General features: G+C 40.7%; 1 protein-coding gene and 1 long non-coding RNA gene across 2 annotated transcripts; one reads left to right on the plus strand and one right to left on the minus strand.

Annotated features, from left to right (window-relative positions):
• Nucleotides 1-2,896: 2,896 nt before the first annotated feature.
• Nucleotides 2,897-9,904, minus strand: SRSF3 (serine and arginine rich splicing factor 3). Its single transcript, XM_015069807.3, has 6 exons — nt 9,753-9,904; nt 8,001-8,208; nt 6,602-6,736; nt 4,352-4,390; nt 4,028-4,114; nt 2,897-3,867 (listed from the first exon to the last, which is right to left on the minus strand). The coding sequence occupies exons 2-6, from the start codon at nt 8,204-8,206 to the stop codon at nt 3,840-3,842; spliced, it is 495 nt and encodes a 164-aa protein (XP_014925293.1). The 5' UTR covers nt 8,207-8,208; nt 9,753-9,904; the 3' UTR covers nt 2,897-3,839.
• A 131-nt stretch (nt 9,905-10,035) lies between these two features.
• LOC113598888 (uncharacterized) lies at nt 10,036-14,785 on the plus strand. Its single transcript, XR_003419645.2, has 4 exons — nt 10,036-10,618; nt 10,729-10,810; nt 12,410-12,489; nt 14,354-14,785. It is a non-coding gene; the product is annotated as an uncharacterized LOC113598888 (long non-coding RNA).
• The last annotated feature ends 11,077 nt before the right edge of the window (nt 14,786-25,862 follow it).

The raw sequence follows: 25,862 nt of genomic DNA on the forward strand, positions 1-25,862 counted from the left end.
GTCCCTGGGTCTTGGACTACCATAGAAGAAAAGTAGGACACAAAAACAATTGAATGACAAATTTACATTCCAATTTATAATTATTTGTAAAGCACTCTTGTTGAATCTTTTTGTTGCTGTTGAAAGTTTTTTTTTTATCTATAAAGAAATTCTGGAGGCAGAGAGCCAGCTGGAATGGGCTATTAGCATTAAGCAACCTTCCCCCTTGGCTTTAATTTGCAGTTTGGATGGTAAAAAAACAAAAACAAAAACCCACCCCTGAAAGGACAGTAACTTGCCCCATATGAAATCTCAATGAGATACATACTGAAACAAAGGTGCCATTTACAGGTGAAGCAGAGTTAAGGGTACTTGGCTGGCTCAGTGGGTAGAGAGGGCAGGACTTGACTTTGAGCCCCTTATCAGTAGTAGAGATTAAAGAATAAAAATAAAAGCAGGAATAATCGCCTATGTACTATTTTTCTGAAGAGCTCAACTGTGCTCTGCAAAGAATATTCTCCATAGAAGAACCTATCCAAATTACTAGGAAGCAAGTAACAATGTTTCCAGAAAGTTTCACTTTCTCAAAACCAAGTATATACCTGCACCAAAAGTTGTAGTAAAGGCACTAAATGACCCCATTCTAAGACTTTAGAACAATCCTTAATATACAATGTTATGTATGTCACATAGAATGGAAGAAAAAGTATAGTAGTATTATACACATGTATTTCAGGTTGTTAGTTTGGGAAACTTTTTGGCTGTTACATGTTCTGAAGGATTAACAAGAACTGAGATACTGAAGGAGTCTAAAAACTGTATCATGAATTTCTGCAATCCCAATTAAAAAAAATCAAGCAGGTGATGTATTAGGTTTGTCAAGACAAATTTGCAATGACGTTTTCTCAGAACCTCCCAAGTGTGCTGTACAACTGAATTTTTTTTGAGGTATCCAAGGAATATTTAATAGGATGAAGAAAATTTGTGAGGACACAGAAAACTGAATTGAACACTATCAGTTGTTTTGATAAAAATATACTCCAACCCAGTTTTTCTTCAGCTACTTTAATCAGAAATCTTTTGTTCTCAAAAAAAAAAAAAAAAAAAAAAAAGAAAAACCAGAAGTCTAGTACAAAAATATACAACTGAAAGACATTACCACCAACTAGATCTGTCAACTAAATCGTGTTGAGGATTCTGAAAATAAAAAGTACTAAATCAGGGACATTTATCACCTAACTCTTCCAAGTAACACAGTGCTTACTCTTAAAAAAGTAAATGAGCCTGGCAACAGGCTGTGTATATTTTAAAAAACTTCTATGATCAACACCATTCCTGATAAAGAATTGTAATAATATGAACCATATTAACTAATAAAAAAGCAGGACTTCTCATCCAAATATAGGTGAGTCCAACTAAAAGAGATGCCATCTAATGACCACACCTTTGTAAGGAAATATTAAAAGTATATAAACAGTAGATAAGAGGTATCTACAATCTGATAAAATTCAAATTTCTCTGGCTAATTTATCTTCACCTTTCTGCTTAAGACATGAAGGTCAGAAGTAACCCACAATTAAGTGAGAACTACAGATAATTATTTTGAAAAAGCATAAAACTAACAATCCTTCTGTTTCCTTCAATTACCACCCAGGATTAACAGTGACCTCTAGGGAACACCTGCAGTCACTACACTAAGAGGTCAGTTTTTGTGACTGACCTCTTGCAGTATTATACTCCTCCATTCAGGACACAGTACACAGTTGGCTAATGAAACTTAATTTTTGAAATTAGAGTAGCCAGAACTTTTAATGGCCACAGCTAAGTGTGCAATAAGGTTTTTAAGTTTCTATCCTCCATTATTTTTTGTCACAAGCCATAAAATTGCTGGGGCTTCTGGTTAAAGTGACTGCAAATTTGGCCTAGAAGTCAGGATAACTCCCTGAGATCAACTTTATCTTAAGTTCTGTATAAGCCACATTATAACCATGACCTATCTCCTTTTTACAGAAATCCAATTTAGGACTTTGCAAGTTGTATGTTGCAAAAACATCCCTATCAATGTCCAATGTAATTAGTGATGTACCATATTACTTCCATGACCTTTAGTATCTTGCCTTGTTCTGAACAAGTTTTAAAACGCTAGGAGGAAATGCCAAAAGACAAAAGGCCCAAAGCCAGAGCTCCCAGTACATCAACAGTCTTAAGTATCTTCTATAAGAAGGCTCATCCCAAATCTGAATTCTACCTTGTGACACCAATCTTCCTTTGTTGGTATCTGCATGAAAGGTTAGTAAGGACCACTGGAAATTTATTTAGGCCCTCCCTACACCTTATAAAGTATCTTTACAGACTAAACTCAATGCAGTGACTTCTTTCAAATTAAAGAAAGTCAGTATAGCATATTCCAAAACTATCTTTAAGTAGCACATTTAAGGAAACTAAGCCACAAGGTAGTTGCATTATGATTTAATCTAATCGCACAAAAATTTGAAATTACAACTCCTCTGGGTTTCTAAGAGGAAGGTTATGCATGCCTCCATATTCAATTCTGCACCGTTACATTTGAACCATATAGTGAAATTTACATCATAATGGATCAATTTAGAATTTCCATGCAACACCTCTGATTATATAAAATGGAAGCAATTTTTAAAGCTTTGTGGAAGGTCTCATGCTAATGATAAAGCCTTTTCTATGGGCCACTTTGGGTTATAATGTACCAGGTTGCTATACTTTAAGATGTTGGTCACGGAGTATCACGGTCTTTGAACTGGCTCCTACTCCTAAAAAATGGTTAAGTACGATCACTTAGGTGACACCAAGAATTCCCTTCAGCCTCAATTGTGTTTAAGATTTGTGTAACCAACGGATTTCCATGGGACAAGAAGAACTATGGTAATAGTGGGTTCGACTATTACACAATTATGCTAATATTTTATTAATTCAAAAGCACTTTACAAGAAAATATAAGTATGGCTTCCAATAGGAATGTTATACCTGGACTTGATACCAAGCTCACAGATTTTAGTTTTGCAAGGAAAAACAGGCTTTCAGGTTAAACAACAATTTGTAACCAAAACTTTAATCCCAAGGATTCTCACAAACATATTACAAATGACAGCATGAAAAAAAATCTTGCACAGTAACTCAAAGTTCAGCTCTACAATGTACCCTTAAACTGGCAGGACATTGGTATCTTGAATAGTTTCAAATTTCCAAAGAGAGAATGTTACATAGAGCTGTGTGTTCATATACAGCAATCCTGTTAAAATGAACTTATGACCTAAAGCAAAAGTAAACTTTCTTGAAACTTCCAATTCTACACCAACTGGACCACCTCTGCCCAGTACGAAGACAACTAGGATTCATTTTATTTTAAACCTCTAACCTAGTTTAACAGTGCAGCTTAATTTTTAGCTGCTGACTTGGGTTCACAGCAGCTTTTAAAGACTGTTCAATTACAGCTGCATGCACACTATCTCAGCTATGGAAAAACTCTGTTCAATTTTTGCCAGTTTTGTCTTCATAATGTGAAATGTCAAGCTTTAAGTGGGCAGGAGTTAATAGGTTTATTATCAGTCTATGTAAGACTAAACTTCAAAGCAAATTCAATTTTGCTTAAGGGAACATTGTAAAGTAACAACTCTTAATATTACATGCCTCATATGATCCATTCAAATCATAGAGAATTACATCTTTATGTGTCACTGTTCCAAGAGACAAACAAATGTGAACAGCTAAAACATCTTAAAAATGCACCAAGCTTATGAAGTCTCAAACAAAACTTGAATTTTCTGTACATACTCCTGTCAAATGAAGTTATTTCCTGTACACCACTCCTCTTGCAAACTGGCCTTCTATTTCCTTTCATTTGACCTAGATCGGCTAAAAGACAGAAAACCAAAAAAAAGTTACATACATAACTCAGTGACATAACCAGGGAAGAAAGTTTTTATGGGAAAAATAAAAATCAAAACAGCCTAAGAAGATCACCTTCTCTTTTTAACAAGTTATTTATAAATGATTAAGTCATCAAAAATCTTACCTACGAGACCTAGAAAAGGATCGGGACGGCTTGTGATTTCTCTCACGAGACAGTGATCTCTCTCTCCTCCTATCTCTAGAAAGGGACCTAAAACCAGAGGAAAAAGAAAAATAGGGCCATTCAGAATTATACACAACAAATATCCTAAGGAGTCTTCAAAAACTAAAAGCTGGTTCACTGGTGCAACTTATTAACCCTGGCTCTCTATGCTACTTTTTCATTACCAAAGCCAGTCTTTTACCATTAACCACATCATTTGGAACACAGCTCAGGAACAGAAGAAACATGACTTTCTGAAGGTGGCCAAAAAAGGTAGTTATTTACCTGCTCCGGCTGCGGGAGAAGCTTCTCCGTCTTGGAGATCTAAAAGCAGAAACAGGAAAATTAGGCTAATTGTCAATTAGTATTTATGGCGTGAGGCATTTCCCAACTTTTCAATTTCACTGTTGGGCCCAGTGAATGTGCCGAAGAACTGGCACCCATCGTCCAAAAACAAAACAAAACCAAAAAAACAAAACCAAAAACAAAACAAAACAAAAAACAAAAAAAACCAAAACAGAAAAAAAACAGAAAAGAAAAAAAGGCACAGAAGGATTAAGGAACCAAAAGCTCAAGTGAAAAGCAGGTATTCCAACCATGGATTCACTTTAACAAAGAATGCTTCACAGCAGATCTGTCCAATGCAAAACTTCATGTCAAACTAACTTCACTACCCAAACACCACACCAAAATATAGTCCCACAAGTAGTTCCAAAAACAGTACCATAAACCAGTATTTGGAACCCATGCAAACCTATAAGTCCATGACAAGACTTAGGTACCAGGTGGATAGTGTAATTTTGTGAAAACGCGCTAGGTGTAAATACTGATGCCATTAAGTGCTACATTAGAACTGCATTTGTGATCGTCACATTAAAGAGTGTGTTTAGGCTTATAAAAATTACCTTAGCTTGGCCCATTTTACCCCCAAAATTTAAAACTTGAAAACTGTTAGTAAAACCATTTAAAGGTGATAGGATTCAACAAATTTTTGCTAGAAAAGAAAGCTAAATCTGTTAGGAGTTATTAAAATTTTTAGTTTGGCATCTCACACATGCAAATAAGTTTCACCTGAAGGTCTAGTTACATTATGAGTTCCCTATCACCCTTAAAAGTTTTATTCAAGCAATATATATGTACGTTACCATTCAATTATGCACAGCCAGCCTTTGATCCAGAAAAAAGAATTACTTTAAGCCGCTTACTCCTTATTTTAACCAGCAGTAAACTGTATAAGCAGGAAAAACTTACTAGTTTTGGGTTTCAACAAGCTAGAAATGGTGAGGTGAGGCTGCCGGACTGACGGCCAGGAAGAATTTGCTGAAAAGGTTTTGCCAGATGTTGCGTTGGATTTAGTTGGTTGGCGAAGGGGGTGTTGTGGATTTTTCCTGCTTTTTTGTTAGCCGAAGGCTGCTGCTGTAGTTGTTGTGAAGACATTTGGTAAATAAACAGCTGAGCTGATTGGCCAGGAATGTGTGGGCGGTCGAGGTGGCTGCTGCCGATTTGGTTAAGGTTGGAGAGAAGGCTGAGAGAAAACAGCATGCTCGGGAACCAAAGGGCGGTGCAACCTGACGACTGGCCATGCCTGGGTCATGTGAAACGACACCAGCCAAGCTGAATGGGGCGCGCTGGTCACATGACGCTGAAAGGGCTAGTTGACTGGCTAATGCAGACTCAGAGGGTGGTGAGAAGAGACATGATGGTGACTCTGTAACGGGGTTCATTTTTATTAATAGATGGACCAAAAAGCACAAAAAAAAAATGAAAAACAAGCCATCAGTACAACCATCTATTTAGCTAACAAATACTCTTTATTATGATGGGCAACAGTGTGTTGTTTTGTTTTTCAAAATAGCAAAAGGGGCAAGATTTTGAACTCCTATCTCCTAGAAGGACTTCACTCACCTGTAAGAGGTAAATTAAGTCCTATAGAAACTATTTTGGAGGAGATGTGGAGTTAGCATCCAGACAATACTGCCTGGTCCAAGAATGATGCCATTTTCAATTATAAAAAAACTGAAATCTCTCCTATTTGGTTTTGAAGAACAGATGACTGGGATTACTTTTTTAGCCCCCTTTATCGGTCAGTGACTTAAGTTAGTTTCAGAATGATTTCTACTTTACCAGTTTTAACATTACAACAGCTGCCTGTTTGATAAATACTACAATCGTGCTAATAGTAGAAAACACATTTTTGTGAAGAGCTAGAGTTGAATGTAATGTTTGTCATTATGGAGTCAAGAAATGGAAAAAGGCCTAAATTGAAGTATAAGGGAAGACTTGGAAAGATGCAACTAGAAGATGAACTAGAAGATAGATCCAAGATAGAAGTTACTGACTACCAACATGAACAGTGACCTAAAGACAAAAGCCAACACTCAGCACAACTCACATACCCCAAACTACACCCAGCAAATGTTTCATAAAAACCTCCGATTCTTCAAAGTTTAAAACCCACCAACAAACTTTGAGAGAAATACCTGCTCCTATTAGCTACTCCGTTACACCAATACCTCTAAACACGCTCTCAAGTACCTGCGACGAGGTGGAGGACTCCTTCTCCGATAATCATCTCGAGGGCGACGACCCCAAGAAGGAGGTGGGCCACGATTTCTACTTCTCTTTTCACCATTCGAGAGTTCCACTCTTACTCGGCAGCCACACAGTGTTCTAAGGAAAGAAACATTACTAAATTTAAAAGAGCAAACACGTGTATACTAAAGCAAAAAGAAAGCACTCCCACTTAGCCTTTTCTGTAAACTACACACCTGAAACATCTGTAGAATCCTTAATAGCAAAACAAGTTTTTCTAATAAAGAAAACCAACTTCCTTATGCTTTAATGCCTTGTTAGAGCCAGTCTAAATCATTGGGCTCAATGTTAATTTGTTAAGTTACAAGTGTGAAAAAACCTTGGATTCTTCCTCAAAGAACCAGTTCATCTGTACATCCTGCTGGGACTTCAAGATCCCAGAACTTGTTTACTGATCTTGATGTTACTAGACTGTTGGTCTTTCTCTTCCCCAGATAACCCCAATTCTCCATGCCAACAGCAGTGAACAAAAGCATTTTGGCCATTTTCCGTCACCATCTCCCCTCAATCATCACACAATAGCTGACCCGTTAGGAAACTGAAGCTGAGGAAAGTCGGAAAAAAGTTATCCTCCACCTCTTGTTTCACATCCATTCAGATGAACCACCACCTTTATTGGGCCAGCGATTAAGAGGTGGGAACCTGGAAAAATGTGTTTCTACCATCTGCTTGGATAAATGACCTTCTCTACAGCTTTACAGCCAACCCTCAGATCCCTTAACTTTTGGATCTTAAAGATTAACCATTTCCCCTGGTTTCCTGAAATCCAATGGTTTTCCAACAAGCAGGAAGGAGAGAAGGGCAGCACCTGGTCATTCTTAAAACTCAGGTGTTACTTACCAGCCATTAATGGGACACTAAACACACACACAACACAGCTACATATTCCACACTTCCTAAGTATTTCAAACACATAAAAGATAATGGTACAATAAAGCCCATGCAACCATTATCCAACTACGAGAATTACCAGTTTGTGGCCATTCTTACTTGAAAAGATCTGATTTCACAATTGTTTCAGAAACAATTCAAAGGTGACACCACAAGTGACAACTTTGTGGAAGGTTTCGATTAAAATGCTTCAACCACATTTTGGATGCAAACATCCACCCACCAAGAATCGACCATTAAACATTTTCTTCAATGGCCACTTGAGTAAAAAGTTACTTCCTATTGATCTTCAGTAAAACACTTTTTCTTTGCAGAAAAGGCATATGTTAAGTCTCCAGTAACATTAACTTCAGATAGCCAAGAAGCTATCTAAAAGTCACATAACCTAGGAATTTTAAACATTAAAAAACACAAGCAACGTATTTGTCATCAACATTAGTCATTAAATTACCTCCCATCTAGCTCTCGAACAGCATCAGCTGCATCTCGGGGATCTTCAAATTCAACAAAAGCGAAGCCGGGAGGGTTTCTAGCAACCCACACACTTCGGAGTGGTCCATAATAGCCAAAAGCTCGTTCCAATTCAGTCTTGTTACCATTGTTTCCAAGATTACCTACATAAACTTTACAGTCCAGTGGACAGGAATCACGATGCATTTCTGTAATTAAAAAAAATTACCCGAAATGTTAATCATTTATCCAATAAACCTACACAGTGAAAAAAGATCCTTAGAAAAGAATGCTGAAACACTAAAAACCAAACAATTACTACCCTTGAAACACCCATTTCTCTCTAATCTGTACTTCTAACTACCAGGAAGCCAGCACAAAATGCATTAAGAAGAAAAATGCCTCCTGGAAAAATTGGTGGGGGAGTGGAAAGCACTGAAGAAGCATTTACAATCTGGGCAGTTAGTAACTTTACCAATTATTATAACTAATATCAAAGATAAAGCACTTAAGGTAGAGTAACTTGTGCAGAACCAAATCCTAGAGACGTAATAACCAAACCTAATAACCGAAGGGATACTAATGTGTCTTCGTGTAATTAAAACCTTAACCAGCTTCATTCCTAAAGTGTTAGGAATCCAGACACAAGCGCACATATTCCAATTCTATGTATATAAAATATCCAACAGGTAAATGCAGAGACAGATTCATGGTTACCAGAGGCTGGGTGAGAGGGCAGAGGGAATGAGACCAGCTGCTTAATGGGAATAGGTCTCCTTAGGGGGTAACAAAAATGTTTTGGAACTAGACAGATATGACAGTTGCACAGCACTGAGAATGTACTAAATACTACTTAACCGCACACTTTAAAAAGAAGCTTATGTTAATTTCAGGTGGGGATTTGTTAGTGCAAAAATTTACTGCACTTTGGGGGTTTATATTTGCTAGAACTTCACTACAAGTCACTTCCAAAACGAATCTAATCAACTTGTAGGACAGATTCAATTGCAAAGAGTAACGAACCCAATAACTCAGCTTAAGGGCTTCTCATAAACACCACATTCTGCTCACTCTGGACTTATCCAATTAAAAAAACTAGTCCAGACACATCCTATTTGCATGACCCCACCCTGTACCCAGGAGTCTTGAGACCAAACCATTGCTGGAGATTTTTTTTTTAACTTCGCTGTGAGCACTTTTAGGAGTTAAGTATCAAAGATAAGCTGCTACAAGTACAGTGTGGCTCAAGGAAGACCGATCAGTTTAAAAAAAAAAAAGTGATTAAGACTGTAAAAAGTCAAATTAAGATGAAAATACAGGCGACTACACAAACCACGTAACATGGATTGAAAGGCCCAGCCTTGATTAGTGACTGTGGAAAAAAATCCTGAGCTTCCGAAGAAAACGTGGGGGTGGTGGAAAAAAGGCGCCATAAATTGAAAGGCCGCGGCCCGAGGTACAATTCGGTTAGCGGCCCTCTTTCCCGCCTCAACTTTCGGGTTATCCCACTTCTCAGTTCACCACCACCACCTCTCCCCCACCCCCCCGGATAGGGGAAGATTAAAAACACCTCCACTTCGAGACCGAGGTACGTTCTCTGATGGGCCAGGAGCCCCCGCCACCGCCCCATGCTGAACGTCACAAAATGGCGGCGGCGTCTCTTTGTCTCAACCTGGCGCCATTGGGCCTGGCCCCACCGCGGTCCTGTTAAGTGCCATTTCCCACTGCACTCCTTTAGTCGCTGGTCTCTTACCGAAATCTTGGGTTACAAAGCAGACGCTCAAAACCACACACCCTCGGATGGGTCTTCCCGCTTCCCGCTCCCCTCCGGCCCGGCTCCCGCAGATGCTCTCGCTGACCTGGCGTCCACGAAATGGCGGACCACCGCCTTCTCCTCGCCCTTATTTATATGCCATGCTGAAGTCACATGATTGGACGGGCTCGCCCAATGAGAGGCGGAGGAGGCTGTGACGTAGCGGCCATCAAATCAACGAGAATCGCGGTTGCTGGGAGCGCGCTCTGGCGGTGCCGCTTGGTCCGTGAAGACGTACGCTGCCGCGCTCCAGTCGCCTTAGGCCTGGGGCTTCCTCGGGTGTTTCCGGGTGGCCGACCTCCAAGTTACCCTCGATCCCCTCTCCCTCATCTCCAGATACACTAGGGTTTCATAACACCACTGCTGTTACTCCCAAACGCTGATAGAGCCGTTTGCCCCAAATAAGATTTAGATCGTAAACTCATTACTTAATCCTCGAGAACGGTTAGACTGGAACTAAAGCATCGTGTTTACAGACGAGCTTCAGAGTTGCTCCCAAGGTCACTGAGCTGTGGGTGACCAAACTGCCACCAGATTGTACCCGCCCACGTCTCACACTACGGAAAAGCCCGATCCTGGAAAGTCGGCCCAACTCTGGCTGGTTTCCCGCCTCTCACCCAAACTGCAGGATTTGGCAGAGAAGGGTGGCGTCATCATCCCGGACCCTTGAAAGGTTTATTAGAAACTCAAACGCAAATGAGACCGGCCAGGCCATCTGGACGCTGACCTTTACCAAATAACAGTAAAAAGAAATTTCTGAAAAGAATTAGTTTAAATTCTGGGCCCCCAAACAAATGCCAGGAAGGGTATGTCTGGCCTCTCTCCAGGAAAAGCCTGCCTGCGTATTGACGACTTCGGGGTGGGGCTGGGGTTCTTGGACCACTCACACCTTCCTCTGTTTTCCACTTCCCCCTAGGAAAACAGAGCCTCAAGAATAATTCACTACTGGGAGAGAAATACCTCAATCGTGCTCGAAAAACCCCTCCCTCTCTGGAACAGTGAGTCAGGCTACGAAGTTCGTCTGGTGTCGTGAAACCTACGCCCCTACCCCCCCCCCTTCAGTTTTGTCTGACTTATTGTTAAAATTTAAATTTGCTTTCAAGAAAAAGAAAACTAATAATATTTTCAGTCACAAAAATGAAAAAGATAAGCCAGTATTTACTTATCACTCCCGGATATTTTCTTTTGAATCCTTATCTCGTGGCTCTAAAAGGTTGGGGGGTGGGGGGGTGGAATGCAAAGATTTAATCGCTCTGAGCCTTAGTTTTCTCATGGTAGAATAGGAATTTCATACTGCAGGGAAAGAGGAGGGACAGGAACTACAGTCGAAGAGCCAGGACCTGTGCTGGCCTTACCTGGGGTGTTTCCTAGGTGAAGGGGGATTCTAGCATACCCTTTCTCTTTCTCTTCTTGCTTTTCTTCCCTTCTCTAAATATTTCTCTCCTCTGGCTCACTTCTGTTGTCTCGATTTGATCCCCTCCTCTGGGTAAGCTTTTCTCCTGGTTTGAATTTTATTTTCTTCTGCCAAAGCAAAGGCTTTGAAGTGAGACAGTCCTGGATCTGGACTATCAAAGTCCCACTACTACATACTGCTAAAGTGTCTTGAAAAGAATCCCCAGGGCGCCTGGGTGGCTCAGTTGATTGAGCGTCTGACTTTCACTCGGGTCATGATCTCATAATTCCGTGGGTTTGAGCCCTATGTCTGGCTCTGTGCTGACAGCTCAGAGCCTGGAGCCTGTTTCAGATTCTGTGTCTCCTCTCTCTGCCCCTCTCCTCGTGCTCTGTCTCTCAAAAATAAATAAATGTAAAAAAAAAACAAAAAGAAAACCACAACAAACCAACAAAGAATCTCTTACCCTGTCTCAGGATTATTTCCTTCTGTAAAATGGGATAATAATACCAGCCTTTCAGGGTTGTTATGTGCTGTCTCCTCTCACAGGAACTTCAGCTTTTGTCTGTGGTGGTCACTCCTGCATTCCTAGGGCCTAGGAACAAATCTGGCACACAGCACATAAACATATTTAATTGTTTAATTACTTAGAAGAAAGTACGAAAATCACCTGACAATCTCTATTCAAAAAAATGCTGACTCTTCAAAGAATATCCTATCCATTCCCACCATTTTTCCTGTCTTTGGGTTTGTGAGTGTAATGCTAGTCTAGCATGCATCTTTCAATGGAGCACTCTTAATCCCTCCAGCTGTATTCCAGAATACATTTTGAACCTCCTTTGGCCATCCACACACGCTTTCCACCTTCTGGTAACTGCAGCCAAGTGAATTATCCATTTAAATTATGGATTATTTTTGGGGTGCCTGGGTGGCTCAGTCGGTTGAGCGTCCGACTTTGGCTCAGGTCATGATCTCACAGTCTGTGAGTTCAAGCCCCACATCGGGCTCTGTGCTGATGGCTCAGAGCCTGGAGCCTGCTTCCGATTCTGTGTCTCCCTCTCTCTCTGCCCCTTCCCTGCTCATGCTCTGTCTCTCTCTGTCTCAAAAATAAATAAAAACATTAAGAAAAAAATTTTTAAAAAAATAAATTATGGATTATTTTTAATGTTGCTTTAAATATATTCAATCATCAACCACTCTTGTCCAGATTCTAGAACCACATGAAGCTGTCAGAGGGACATGTCAATATTTCTTGGTAGGGACAAGGAATGGAGATCATACGTTGTGGTAAACATCCCTTGATTTCATTTGGAGAACTACCTTCCTCGTAGTAGACCATGGCATTGATTCAGGTGTGGTTGGGTTCATGAAAGCATTCTAGTTCTTAGCACCCCCTCCCTACACCAATTAGTTCAGGAATGGATGAGTAATACAATCAGACCAGTCAACTGCTAATTCTAGTCCTGCTGTTAGGCCAACCAGAGAGGTGCTCATTTCCTCCGACTAGTGGCTTACCTGAGCCAGGGAAGCCATCCTCTTTCTAGAGGGAAGAGGCAGCCCTTAGAGGATCCAACCTACAGGGAGGGAGAGAGCTGAGAGATGGGAAATAAAGAGCCCTGGAACTCTAGTTAAAGAAGCCCTGAACCCAGTTCTATTTTTGGAATTCCCTAGTAGCATACATTCCTAACACTTCACCCAGTTTGCCTAAGCCACTTGAGTTAGGTTTTTTGTTTTTTGTTTTTTGTTTTTTTCCTGACATTTGCAAACAGAAATACTCAAGGGGGACTGGGTGGCTCAGTTGGTTAAGCATCCGACTTCAGCTCAGGTCATGATCTCACAGTTTATGAGTTCCAGCCCATCATCCGGCTCTGTGCTGACGGCTCAGGCCCTGGAGCCTGCTTCAGATTCTGTCCTCTCTCTCTGCCCCTCCCCAGCTTGTGTGCTCTGTGGGGCTCAAATTCATAAGCCACGAGATCATGACCTGAGCTGAAGCTGGTCACTTAACAGACTGAGGCACCCAGGCGCCCCTAAAGTATTAATTCTTATACATATATATTCGTGCCTGGCCATAAGTAATATTTTTTCCTTAAAAAAAAAAAGTACTTAGTGAATAGTTAATGGGTGCATTTGAGTATCAGAAGAAAACTCAGGGCCATGGTTCTCAATTTGAGGTACTGAGAAAGTCGGTGTTAGAGTAATTTTTGTGTTTGGAGTTTTTCTTTTTTTTTTAATTTTTTTTTACCATTTATTTTTGAGAGACAAAGCAAGTATCTGTCTGTCTCTCTCTCTCAAAAAAAAAAAAAAAAAGAAAAAAGAAAAATTCCCAGCCGACTTCAGCTCAGGTCATGATCTCGCGGTCCATGAGTTCGAGCCCCACATCAGGCTCTGTCTGACAGTTCAGAGCCTGGAGCCTGCTTCAGATTCTATGTCCCCCCTTTCCCCCACTCATGCTCTGTCTTGCTCTGTCTCTCAAAAATAAATGTTAAAAAAATTTTTTAAAAAAAGAAAAACTCCAAACACAAAAATAACACCGACTTTCTCAGTACCTCAAATTGAGAACCATGGCCCTGAGTTTTCTTCTGATTCTCAAATGCACCCATTAACTATTCACTAAGTACTTGTTTTTTAAGGAAAAAATATTACTTATGGCCAGGCATGAATATATATGTATAAGAATTAAACTTTAGGGGCGCCTGGGTGCCTCAGTTGGTTAAGTGACCAGCTTCAGCTCAGGTCATGATCTCGTGGCTTGTGAGTTTGAGCCCCACATTGGGTTCTGCACCGGTGGTGCACAGCCTGCTTGGGATTCCCCCCCCCGCCCCCTTTCCCTCTCTCTCTCTGTCCCTTCCCCACTTGTGCTTCCCCACTTGAGTCTATCAAAATAAATAAACTTTAAAAAAAAAAAGAATTGACACTTTAAATATTGTGATTGACTTCAAGTATCCAAAGGAAAATCTAATAAGAGCCTGGGCTATAGCAATAGTCCATTAACTACTTGGCTCAGTGACTGTGTTGGCAGCAAGCAGATGGCACATTCAACAAAGAGTTAACTGAAGACGTAATTATTTACAGAGCCTCGGGCAGGGCTAAGGAGTGGGAAGGGGATGGTTAGAGGTGGAATAACTAACTGGACTAATCTCTCTTCCCACAGTCCCATCTTACAGTGGTGCCTTCCGTTGCCCAAAGCCCCTGGGAAACCTGAGGACAAGAGAGCTGAGTGATGCAAGCTTAGAATCAGCCTCACAGCAACAGAACAGGGCAGAGAAGACCAGAAAACTGATTCAGGGCTGTGTTATCCAATAAAGCAGCCACTGGACAAACACAACTATTTGAGTCCAAAAAAAAATTTTTTAAGCAGGAAGTCTATGTTGTTGTTGTTTTTTTAATGTTTATTTATTTTTGAGAGAGAGAGAGAGAGAGAGGGAGAGAGACACAGAATCCAAAACAGGCTCCAGGCTCTGAACTGTCAGCACAGAGCCCCACGTAGGGCTCCAACTCATGAGCCATGAGCTCATGACCTGAGCCGAAGCCCGATGCTTAACTGACTGAGCTACCCAGGCGCCCCATTTGAGTCCAAATTAGCATGTGTTGTAAATGTGAAATACATGCTGGATTCCCAACACTTAGTATATATATTTTTTTAATTTTATTTTTTTGTATATATTTTTATATTTATTTTAAATTAAATTTAAATTTATTTTACTATATGTTAATTTACATCTAAATTAACATATGGTGCAACAATGATTTCAGGAGTATATTCCTTGATGCCCCTTACCCATTTAGCCCATCCCCCCTCCCACAAGCCCTCCAGTAACTCTGTTTGTTCTCCATCTATAAGAGTTTCTTATGTTTTGTCCCCTTCCTTGTTTTTATATTATTTTTGCTTCCCTTCCCCTATGTTCATCTGTTCTGTGTCTTAAAGTCCTCATATGAGTGAAGTCATATGGTATTTGTATTTCTCTGACTAATTTCACGTAACATAATACCCTCTAGTTCCATTCGTGTAGTTGCAAATGGCAAGATTTCATTCTTTTTCTTTCTTTCTTTTAATCTTTATTTATTTTTGAGAGAGAGAGACAGAGTGCAAGCTGGAGAGGAACACAGAGAGAGAGACACAGAATTTGAAGCAGGCTCCAGGTTCTGAGCTGTCAGCACAGAGCCTGACACAGGGCTCGAACTCATGAACCGCGAGATCATGACCCAAGCTGAAGTCGGACACCCAACCGACTGAGCCACCCAGGCACCCCAAGATTTCATTCTTTTTGATTGCCGAGTAATACTCCATTGTATGTACATACCACATCTTCTTTATCCATTCATCCATTGATGGACATTTGGGCTCTTTCCATACTTTGGCTATTGTTGATAGTACTGATGTAAACATTGGGGTGCGTGCCAACGCTTAGTATATTAGAAAATGTAAAAATCTCATTTTTATATTGATTATATGTTGAAATGATACTTTTGTGATGTATTAAGTTAAATATATTATTAAAATTAACTTAGGGGTGCCTGGCTGGCTCAGTCCACAGAGCATCTAGCTCTTGATCTCTGATCATGAGTTCAAACCCCACATTAGGTGCAGAGATTACTTTAAAAAAAAAAGGGGGAATAATTATAAAAGGCCTTCCATTTTGGATGCCTGACTGGCTCAGTTGGTAGAGTATGTGACTCGTGACCTTGGGATTGTGAGTTCAAGCTCATGCTGGGTGTACAGATTACTTAAAAAAATAATAATAAATAAATAAAAATAAATAAATAAATGGGGGTGCCTGGGTGGCTCAGTCAGTTAAGCATCTGACTCTGGATTTCAGCTCTTCCACGTCATGATCTCGCGGTTTTTGAGTTCAAGCCCTGTGTCTGGCTTTGCACTGACAGTGTAGTCTGCTTGGGATTCTCTCTCTCTCTCCTTCTCTCTCTGCCCCTCTCCTGCTTATTCTCTCTCTCTCTCGAAATAAATAAATAAACTTTGAAATAAATACAAATAAATAAGTAAAATTAACTTCATCTCTTTCTTTATACTTTTTAACTGTGCCTACAAGTACTTTTAAAATAATATGGTTCACATTATATTTCTATTAGGCAGTGTTGATTTACAGGGACAAATGAAAAATAACCACACATGATTATGATAAACATTTAAGAACTCATTTTAGTGGGGCATCTGGGTGGCTCAGTCAGTTAAGCATCCAACTCTTGATTTCCACTCAGGTCATGATCTCACGGTTGGAGGGTTTAAGCCCCACGTCAGGCTCTGCACTGACAGCTGGAGCCTGCTTGGAATTCCCTGTATCCTTCTCTTTCTGCCTGTCCCCTATTCACATTCACACTTACTCTCTTTCTCTGTCTCTTTCTCCCAAAAATAAATAGACATTTTTTTAAATAAAAAAATAAAAACTCATTTTATTTCCATATCCTTGACAAGTATTTGAAAATAGTGTTTCTGGTACTTATATTATTTCAGCTTCTTTTTTTAAACCTAATTGCTTTGATAGCTCAATAGCTTTTCTATGCTTTTTTAAATATAATTCCCTGAAACAGTTTTTTGGATCGTATTACATACTTAACAGTCATTTATTCATTCAGAAAGCATTTATTAGGTACCTTCTATTTTCCAAACACTGAGATGGATTTAGAGGACAAAATAGCCCAAACAGAGCCTTAGGCTGCTGCCACCATGGAGCTAAGTTCTAATATAGGGGGGAGTTAGAGAAAGAATCACACAAGCAGTCGTGAAATTATTTATGTGGAAAATTATCTGGAGAAGAAAATGTTGCCCTAAGAATATATTATAGGAGGGGCGCCTGGATGGCTCAGTCGGTTAAGAGTCCGACTTCGGCTCAGGTCACAATCTCGCAGTTTGTGAGCTCGAGCCCCGCGTCCGGTTCTGTGCCGACAGCTCGGAGCCTGGAGCCTGCTTCCGACTCTGTGTCTCCTTCTTTCTCTGCCCCTCCCCCACTTGTGCTCTGTCTATCAAAAATAAATAAACGTAAAAAAAAACTTTAAAAAAAGAGTATATTATAGGAGAGAGTGGCCTGATTAAGTAAACCAAAGAAGGCTTCCCAAAGAAGATACAATTGAGCAAAAGCAGCAGGGCAAAATTTGTGAGAGGCATGAGAGAATGTTCCTGGAAGACGAATGTGTAAAGTTCCTGCAGTAATTTAGAGGAATTAAAAAAAAAGTGAGGAATAGATTGGAGATTTTATTAATGTGTAGGATGTTCATTTTATATATGTATTTATTCATATATCAACAAGTACTTACCGAGTGCCTACTAAGTGCTTTCCAAGAAGCAAGGTGAATCAGTCACAAATATTACACAGCCATTAAAAAGGATGAGTTTGCACCATTTGTGACAACATGGATGGACCTCCAGGGTATTATGCTAAGTGAAATAAATCAAACTAAAAGAGACAAATAGCATATGATTTCACTCAGGTGGATCTTAAAAAAAAAAAAAGTGAATAAAAAGCAAAATCAAAGCTGTAAATACAGAGAATGAACCAGTGGTTGCCAGAAGAGAAGGGGTGAGGGAAGTGTAAACTGGGTGAGGGGAGTGGGAGATACAGACTTCCAGTTATGGAATGAATAAGTCCCGGGAATAAAGGGTACGGTATAAGGAATATAGTCAAAGATACTGTGATTGTGTATGGTGACAGAAGGTAGTTACACTTGGGGTGAGCATAGCTTACTAGATTAGCTTTTGGAATCACTATGTTGTATTCCTGAAACTAATGTGACCTCGTGGGTCAACTATACTCAAAGATTTTTTTGGCTTTGGATTCTCTCTCTCCCTCCCTCTCTCTGCCCCTCCTTTGCTCTTTCTCTCTCTCTCCCTTTCTCTCTCCCTCTCTCTCTCTCTCTCAAAAAAATAAACTTAAAAAACATGAGTGCTTACTATGTTTCTCTGTAGCAGGCTCAGATACCTGCTACAGTGCTATGTTAGAAGTATGAATACCGTGGAGACTTTCCCCTCCTCCACATAGAAGATTATATGTGGCAACCGGACTTTTTATTTTCAAGGGGGGGGGGGGGGCTCTTGTGCCTGAAAAGGAATAATTGATTAACTCTGGTGTTTTGATTTATGTTAAATTAATCAGTTTCAAATTCTTGAATCCAGTTTTTTGGTATGTTTAAGCTAAACTTCTAACCATTGTTATTTTATTTTCTAAGAATCTACTGTTTCTTAGTAAGATCAATAATTCTCACTGTCCTTAGATAAGTCTTAACTAGAATCAGAAATCTGGGGTGCCTGCCTGGCTCAGACAGTAGAGCAACTTCTGAGCTTGGGGTTGTGAGTTCGAGCCCCACGTTCTGAGCTGACAGCAGAGAGCCAGGTGTGGGGCTTGAACCCATGAACCATGAGATCACGACCCAAGCTGAAGTTGGACGCTCAACCAACTGAGCCACCGAGGAGCCCCAATACATTTAATTTTCTGAAACATTGCAAAAGTCTATTACAGCAGACTGAAAATTCTAACAAGCAAGATCTCCAGTGTTCATGGATTGAAAGGCTTTACTATTGCTAAGATGGCAATACTACCTAAAGCAATCTATGGATTCAATGTAATCCCTATCAAAATTCCAAAGGCCTTTTTTGCAGAAATGGAAAAGCCAATCCTCAAATTCATATGAATTTGCAAGAGGCCCCAAGTAAACAAAAATAGTATTAAAAAATAAGAACAAAGTTGGAGGACTCACACTAATTCCAAAACTTACTACAAAGCTTTGGTACTCAACTGATTGTAGTATTAGCACAAGAATAGACATATAGACCAATGGATAGCATTAAAAGTCTGGAAATAAAGCCATGCATTTATAGGCAATCGATTTTTGTCAAGGGCCAAGACTATTCAGTGAGGAAAGAGTAGTCTTTTCTACAAATGATGTTGTGACAACTGGATATCCGCAAGCCAAAAAAAAAAAGAAAAAGAAAAAGAAAAATGACATTGAAATCCTACCTTATACTGTATAAAAAAAATTAACTGTAAATGTATCAATGACCTAAGTATTAGATCTAAAACCACAAAACTCTCTTATGAAAGCATAGGGATAAATCTTCATGATCTTGGATTTGGCAACGGATTCCTATATATGACACCAAAAGTACTAGCAACAAAAGAAAAAATAGTTGAATTGAACTTCATCAAAATTAACAATACTTGTTCACTAAAGGGCATTATTTAAAAAGTGAAAAGGCAGCTGCTGTGTAATGAAGAATTTGTCTGGTCAGTGTTCCAGGTTCCTGACACTGAGCTTCTAAAACCCTTGGAATTTCCTGAGCAACCACATGATTGGAAGGTTGGGACATTGAGCCAGGCCCCACCCACTGCTGGGAAGAGAAGGATGGGGGTGGGAGCTGGTGATTGAGTCCTGTAGCCAGTGGTTTAATCAATTAAATCTATGTAAACCAATTCTCATTAAAAACTCTACACAAGCTCAGTGGAGCTTCCTAATTGGTAAATACATTGATGTGCTTGAAGAGTGATGCACTCTGATTCTATGAGAAGAGAATACAGAAGCTCTGTGTTGCGGACCCTCCCAGACCTTCCCTTATGCATCTCCCTAGTTTGTTCCTCCTGACATACATATATATATCCGTTGTTTTATTTGCTTATTTATTTTAAATAATCTCTACACCCAACATGGGGCTCAAACTCAGGGCCTCAAGATCAAGAGTCACGTGGCCTATATTCTTTATAATAAAAACGGAACAGCAAATATAGTGGTTTCTTGAGTTCTGTGGATCAGTCTTGTGAATTACCAAACCCAGGGTGTCGTGGAAACACCTACATTTGTAGCCACGTGTTCAAGGATGCAGGTAGCCTGGAGACATCCAGATACTGAGGCTGGTGTCTGAAGTGGAGTCAGTCTTGTTGACTGAGTGCCAGTCTATGCTGACTTTGAGTGTCTAATATCAGACTGAACTGTAGTACACCAGTTGGTGGTGCGACAGGTTGGGGTTGAAATGGAATAACAACCTACAGAGTGGGAGAAACTATTTGCAAATCATATATCTGATTTAAAAAAAATCATATATCTGTTAAGTGTCTAATATCCAGAACCAGTATAGGGCACTCTTACAACTCAACAACAACAAAAGAAGCAACTCGATTTAAAATGGCCCCTCCCCTGCTCATGCTCTGTTTTCGCTCTCTCAGAAATAAACATTGAAAAAACAAAAATAAAAAATGGCACAAGAAGAGAAGCTCAATATCATTAGTCATTAGGAAAATGCAAAATAAAACCACAATGAGTTACAACTTCACACCCATTCAGATGGCCATGATAATAATTTTTTTTAAACAAATTTCTTCTTTTTTAAGTTTATTTATTTATTGTTGAGAGAGACAGAGATAGCATGAGCGAGGGAGGGGCAGAGAGAGAGGGAGAGAGAGAATCCCAAGCAGGCTCTGCACTATCAGCACAGAACCAGAGGCCAGGATGGAACTCACAAAACTGAGATCATGACCCAAGCCAGCACCAAGAGTCAGATGCTTAACTGACCGATCCACCCAGGCACCCTATAATAATAATTTTTTTAAAGGAAAATAAATATTGGTGAGGATGTGGGGAAATTAGAACCCTCATATAGAGCCAGTGGGAATGGAAAATAGTACAGCTACTACGGAAAAGTTTTGCCATTCCTCACAAAATTGAACATAGAATTACCTTAAGACCTAATAATTCCACTTTCAGGTATATACCCCAAAGAATTGAAAATTGGTACTCAAACAAGAACATGCACATGCATATTAGCACCGATATTCGCAATTGCCAAGAGGTAGGAATGTTCCAAGTGTCCATCAATGGATAAACAAATTGTAGCGTTACGTATATGTAGGTATAAAAGTGAAATATGATTCAGCTACAAAAAAAAGTACTGATATATGCTACAAAATGATAAACTTTGAAGACATGCCGCTGAGTGAAAGAAGCCGTCACAAAAGGTTACGTATTGTATGATCCCATTGATAGGAAATATTCAGAAGGAGTAAATTCAGAGATAGAATGCAGGTTGGCGTTGTCAGGGATGAGTGGTGAGCAGATTCATAGTGGATGCTGAGGTTTCTTTTGGGATGACAAAGTATTTTGGAACTAGGTAGAGATGGTGGTGGTACTATATTGTGCAACTGAATTGTTTACCTTAACATGGTTAATTTTGCATTATGTGAATTTCACCTCATGATTTTGCGGTTCATGAGTTCGGAACCTGCGTCGGGCTCTCTACCGTCAGCACAGAGCCTGCTTCAGATCCTCTGTCTCTCTCTCTCTCTCTCTCTCCCCCTTCCCTACTCACTCTCCCTCTCTCAAATAATTAAATCTTTAAAAAAATTTTTTTAAGGGAAAAGAAGAAAGAAAATTGTAACAAGCAAAAGTATCCTAAGCCTCTAAGCAAATCTTATAAATCCAATATAACAGACTAAATATTTGTGTCCCCCCAAAATTCACATATTAAAACACTAATCCCAACATGATTGCATTTAGAGGTGGTCCCAGTGTGGTTACATGTAGAGGTGGGCCTCCAAGAAGTAAATAGCTCATGAGGGTGGAGTCCTCATGAATGGGATCAGTGACCTTGTAAGAAGAGGCCAGAGGACTATCTAGCCCTCTTTTAACCACGTGAAGACACTTGGAGAAGCAGGCTGGTTGCAACCCAATAGAGGGCCTTCACCAGAACCTGACCGTGCTGGCACCCTGATCTTAGACTTCCAGCCTCCAGAAATGTAAGATATAAGTTTATGTTGTTTGTTTTTCCTTTTAAATTTTTTTTAACGTTTATTCATTTTTGAGAGACAGAGTGAGCTGGGGAGGGGCAGAGAGAGGGAGACAGTATCCAAAGCAGGCTCTAGGCTCTGAGCTGTCAGCACAGAGCCCGATGTGGAGCTCGAACTCACTGACCACAAGACCATGAACTGAGCCAAAGTCGGATGCTTAACCGACTGAGCCACCCAGGCACGCCAAATTTATGTTGCTTATAAGCCACGCAGTCTACCGTACTTTGTTAGAGCAACTCAAGCTGAGACATTTATCAAATCTATAGATATGATACATCAGAGTTTTGACCCTCGACGAGAATGTGGGATCTGAACACTGACTAAATATTTGATAACATTAAGGAATTATGATTAATCTTTAAAGAACTATGCTAATGATTTTAAAATCCCTATCTTTTGTTTTAATTCCTTTTAAAAAATGTTTATTTTGAGAGAAAGAGAGCACCAGCGGGGGAGGGGCAGAGAGCAAGAGAGAGGGAGAGAGCATCCAAAGTATGCTCTGTGCTGTCAGAATTTGAGCCGAAATCAAGAGTCTGAGGCACAGCTGACTGAGCCACCCAGTCGCCCCACTCCCGTCCACTTTTCGTTATATGTTTGAAATTTTCCACAATAAAGTAAAAGGAAAGGGAGAGAATCCATAAGAGGAGAGCAGGAAGAAAAGGAGAAAGGGAAGAGTTATCCTGTAGCTAATGTCATAAAAATGTAGCATTTTATAGATTACGGCACATTTTCAGGCAGTTATTTAGAAGGGACAGGTGAGCTCCCAGCTTCTTCGTTTAAAGGCCAGCCTGCACAAAGACAACACTAAATGTTCATCAGAAATGACTATGAAAGATCTCATTCCCAGCCCTGTCCACACTTGCCTACAGGCTCTGCAGCAGTCAGTTCTCTCAGGCTTGGCCTTAGAGCAAAAACAAACTGTGAGGTAGGGACCCCTAGCAATAGTACCCCTTGCTTCTGGCGTCTTCCAGCCTACCCGAGCAGAACTGGATTGCTTCCAACTGCTTGCAACATATTTTAGAATTTAAATTACAAGTATACCTAGACAAAGCTTTATTCTCCAGATAAAAACCTGTAGCTTGTTTCATGAGTTTTTGTTCGTATTTTTTTCCTTATTTTTGAGAGAGAGAGAGAGAGAGAGAGAGAGAGAGAGAGAGTGAGCATGGAAGGGGCAGAGAGAAGGGGAGAGAAAAAAATCCCAAGCAGGTTCCACACTGTCAGCACAGAGCCCAATGCGGGGCTTGAACCCACGAACTGTGAGATTACAACCTGAAACCAAGAGTAGGAGGCTTAATCGACTGAGCTACCCAGGCGCAACCCTGTATTTGTTCTAAAGTTTAAGGGGTAGGGCCAGCAAATGAGGGCTTGTCATCCCAGGTTATAGTTGATAGTTCTGTTCAAGTTACGCTTCCTCCCTCTCAATCACCATGTTGCATCTAGGGAAAGTTAAGTCCTCTCAAAATGTGGCACAGAATCAAAAAGTTTGGGAAACGCTGAGTTTCAGGTTTTCAAACTTTTTTTTTTCTTTTTTTTTTTTTTTTAATGGTGGGGAGAGGGGCAGAGGGAGAGAGAATCTTAAGCAGGCTCCACACCCAGCATGGAGTCTGTCCAAGGTCTTCATCCCACGACCCTGGGATCACGACCTGAGCCGAAATCAGGAGTCAGAGATGTTCAACCCCTTGAGCCACCCAGGCGCCCCTCAAACTTTCATTTTCAGTTGGTGATCCAATTTCTCCTAGACTGGAATGTCACATGACCACTGAAGTTTGGGAGTGAGCTGAGGGTTAATTTGAGTAGTTGCCTGTTCCTGACACTGCCTACCCCCCCAAATACCTTTCTCCACATGGGGGGCCCCTCCTCCCCCCAACCCAGCACACCCACTAATCTTTCACCCTGGGGTTTTCTCTAGAATTTATCCGACTTATAAAATGTAACTTTACGCTTGAAACAAGTGGAAACTGGGATACGGAAAGGTTAAGTAACTTGTCCAAGGTCACACAACTTGTAAGGAACGGAGGTGGGGATTCGATGCAGGTGACTCTGGAGCCTGATGATTATTTGAAGAGTGCAGCGTAGCCATGCTCAGAAATCGTGGCCGTTTGGAAAGGCTGCCTTTGACATCTCTGGGTGTGTGTGTGTTTGTTTTTTCAGCTCCAAGGAACAACATGTTACAGGAACACATGTCCTTCCTTGCTGGGCCAGCCCCCTCTGGCAGCTCTCTGTTCCTGAGCCTTTTTCTGATTTCAGCACCACCCTCTTCCCCCCAGGGTGGGGCCTGAAAGGCAATGCCTGCCTCAGTGTATTACCTTATTTGGTTCTCAGACCCACAAAGAGGTCTGGAAAAGGATCCAGGCCTGAGTAAAAGGATTGCTTGTGCAACTAGGGGATGAGAAATCTTTATTTCACTGACCGTGGTTGGTGCTCTGGAAATCACATATACAGGGAAATGAGTTTGCTGAGAAGAAAGTACAAGAGGCAGCTGAAGAGGGGCTGGTAGAGGCATCAAGATGTCATAATTTCTAGTGTGAGCTTAATCCTGTGTTTGGAAAGAGATTTGTCTTTCTTCAGCTTCCCCCATGGCTATCTTTCTTTTTTTCCCCTTCTTTTCTGAATTTCTAGGGTCTACACATCAATCTGTAATTTATAGCCAGGGAAACTCAGTCCTAGAAAGTGTAAAAAAATTAGGTAGCGCGTCCCATAGCTGTCATAAGTTAGCATATGGCTTACAGGTAGCACTTAACAGCCTTTTTTTAAATTTATTTTGGGGCGCCTGGGTGGCTCAGTCGGTTGGGCGTTCGACTGCGGCTCAGGTCACGATCTCGCGGTCCGTGAGTTTGAGCCCCGCGTTGGGCTCTGGGCTGATGGATCAGAACCTGGAGCCTGCTTCCGATTCTGTATCTCCCTCTCTCTCTGCCCCTCCCCATTCATGCTCTGTCTCTTTCTGTCTCAAAAATGAATAAACATTAAAAAAAATTTTTTTAAATAAAATGTATTTTTATTAATATGGCTTTTTGTTTTAAGTTTATTTATTTATTTTGAGAGCGAGAGAGAGAAAGCATGAGTGGGGGAAGGGCAGAGAGGGAGGAGAGAGTGAGAATCCCAAGCAGGTTCCACACTGTCAGTGTAGAGCCCCATGGGGGGGGGGCCAGGTGCCCCTCTCCCTCCCAATGCTCTTATTTATTCCATGAAATTCTCTGAGGTAGATGTTCTCATTATCTCCCTTTTATGGATGAAAAAACTGAGGCACAAAAAGTTAAGTCACTTACCCAGCGTCCCAGAGCTCAGAATTACCAGAGCCAGGTTTGATCCCTGTAGTCAGGATATTAACCACAGGCCCACACTCTCCTAGTGAGCGCTGCCCCCCACACCACAAGTATCTGGAATCCTAGTCTACTTAACCCTTCACATGTTGGTTCCTTTTCTCTTGCATCTCGGTCCTCTCCCTCCCAGTTTTTTATTTCATTTCATTTCACTTCATATCATTTTATTTTATTTCATTTCATTTATTTTAAAATTTTTTTTAATGTTTTATTTATTTTTAAGACAGAGAGAGACAGAATGTGAGCAGGGGAGGGGCAGAGAGAGAGCGAGACACAGAATCCGAAGCAGGCTCCAGGCTCTGAGCTGTCAGCACAGAGCCTGACACGGGGCTCGAACTCACAAACCGCGAGATCATGACCTGAGCCAAAGTGGGACGCTCAACTGACTGAGCCACCCAGGCGCCCCTATTTATTTATTTTTTTACTTATGTAAGTAATCTCTTCACCCAGCTTGGGGCTTGAAGTCACAACCCCAAGATCAAGAGTCGCGTGCTCTACCAACTGAGCCAGCCAGGTGTCCCTCTCCCTCCCCATTTTGGAAGTTCCCAACTCTGTGGCT

The sequence above is a fragment of the Acinonyx jubatus genome, chromosome B2 (assembly GCF_027475565.1).
Source record: "Acinonyx jubatus isolate Ajub_Pintada_27869175 chromosome B2, VMU_Ajub_asm_v1.0, whole genome shotgun sequence".
NCBI classification, from domain to species: Eukaryota; Metazoa; Chordata; class Mammalia; order Carnivora; family Felidae; genus Acinonyx; species Acinonyx jubatus.

What these genes read in the sequence shown, in the direction of transcription:
- SRSF3 (XM_015069807.3), bottom strand. Translation starts at nt 8,206, where the DNA reads ATGCATCGTGATTCCTGTCCACTGGACTGTAAAGTTTATGTAGGTAAT. An exon ending in GTTCGAGAGCTAGATGGGAG is followed by an intron (nt 6,737 to 8,000) that starts GTAATTTAATGA and finishes TTCTTTCCTTAG; the next exon opens with AACACTGTGTGGCTGCCGAG. An exon ending in AGTCCTCCACCTCGTCGCAG is followed by an intron (nt 4,391 to 6,601) that starts GTACTTGAGAGC and finishes TTCTGCTTTTAG; the next exon opens with ATCTCCAAGACGGAGAAGCT.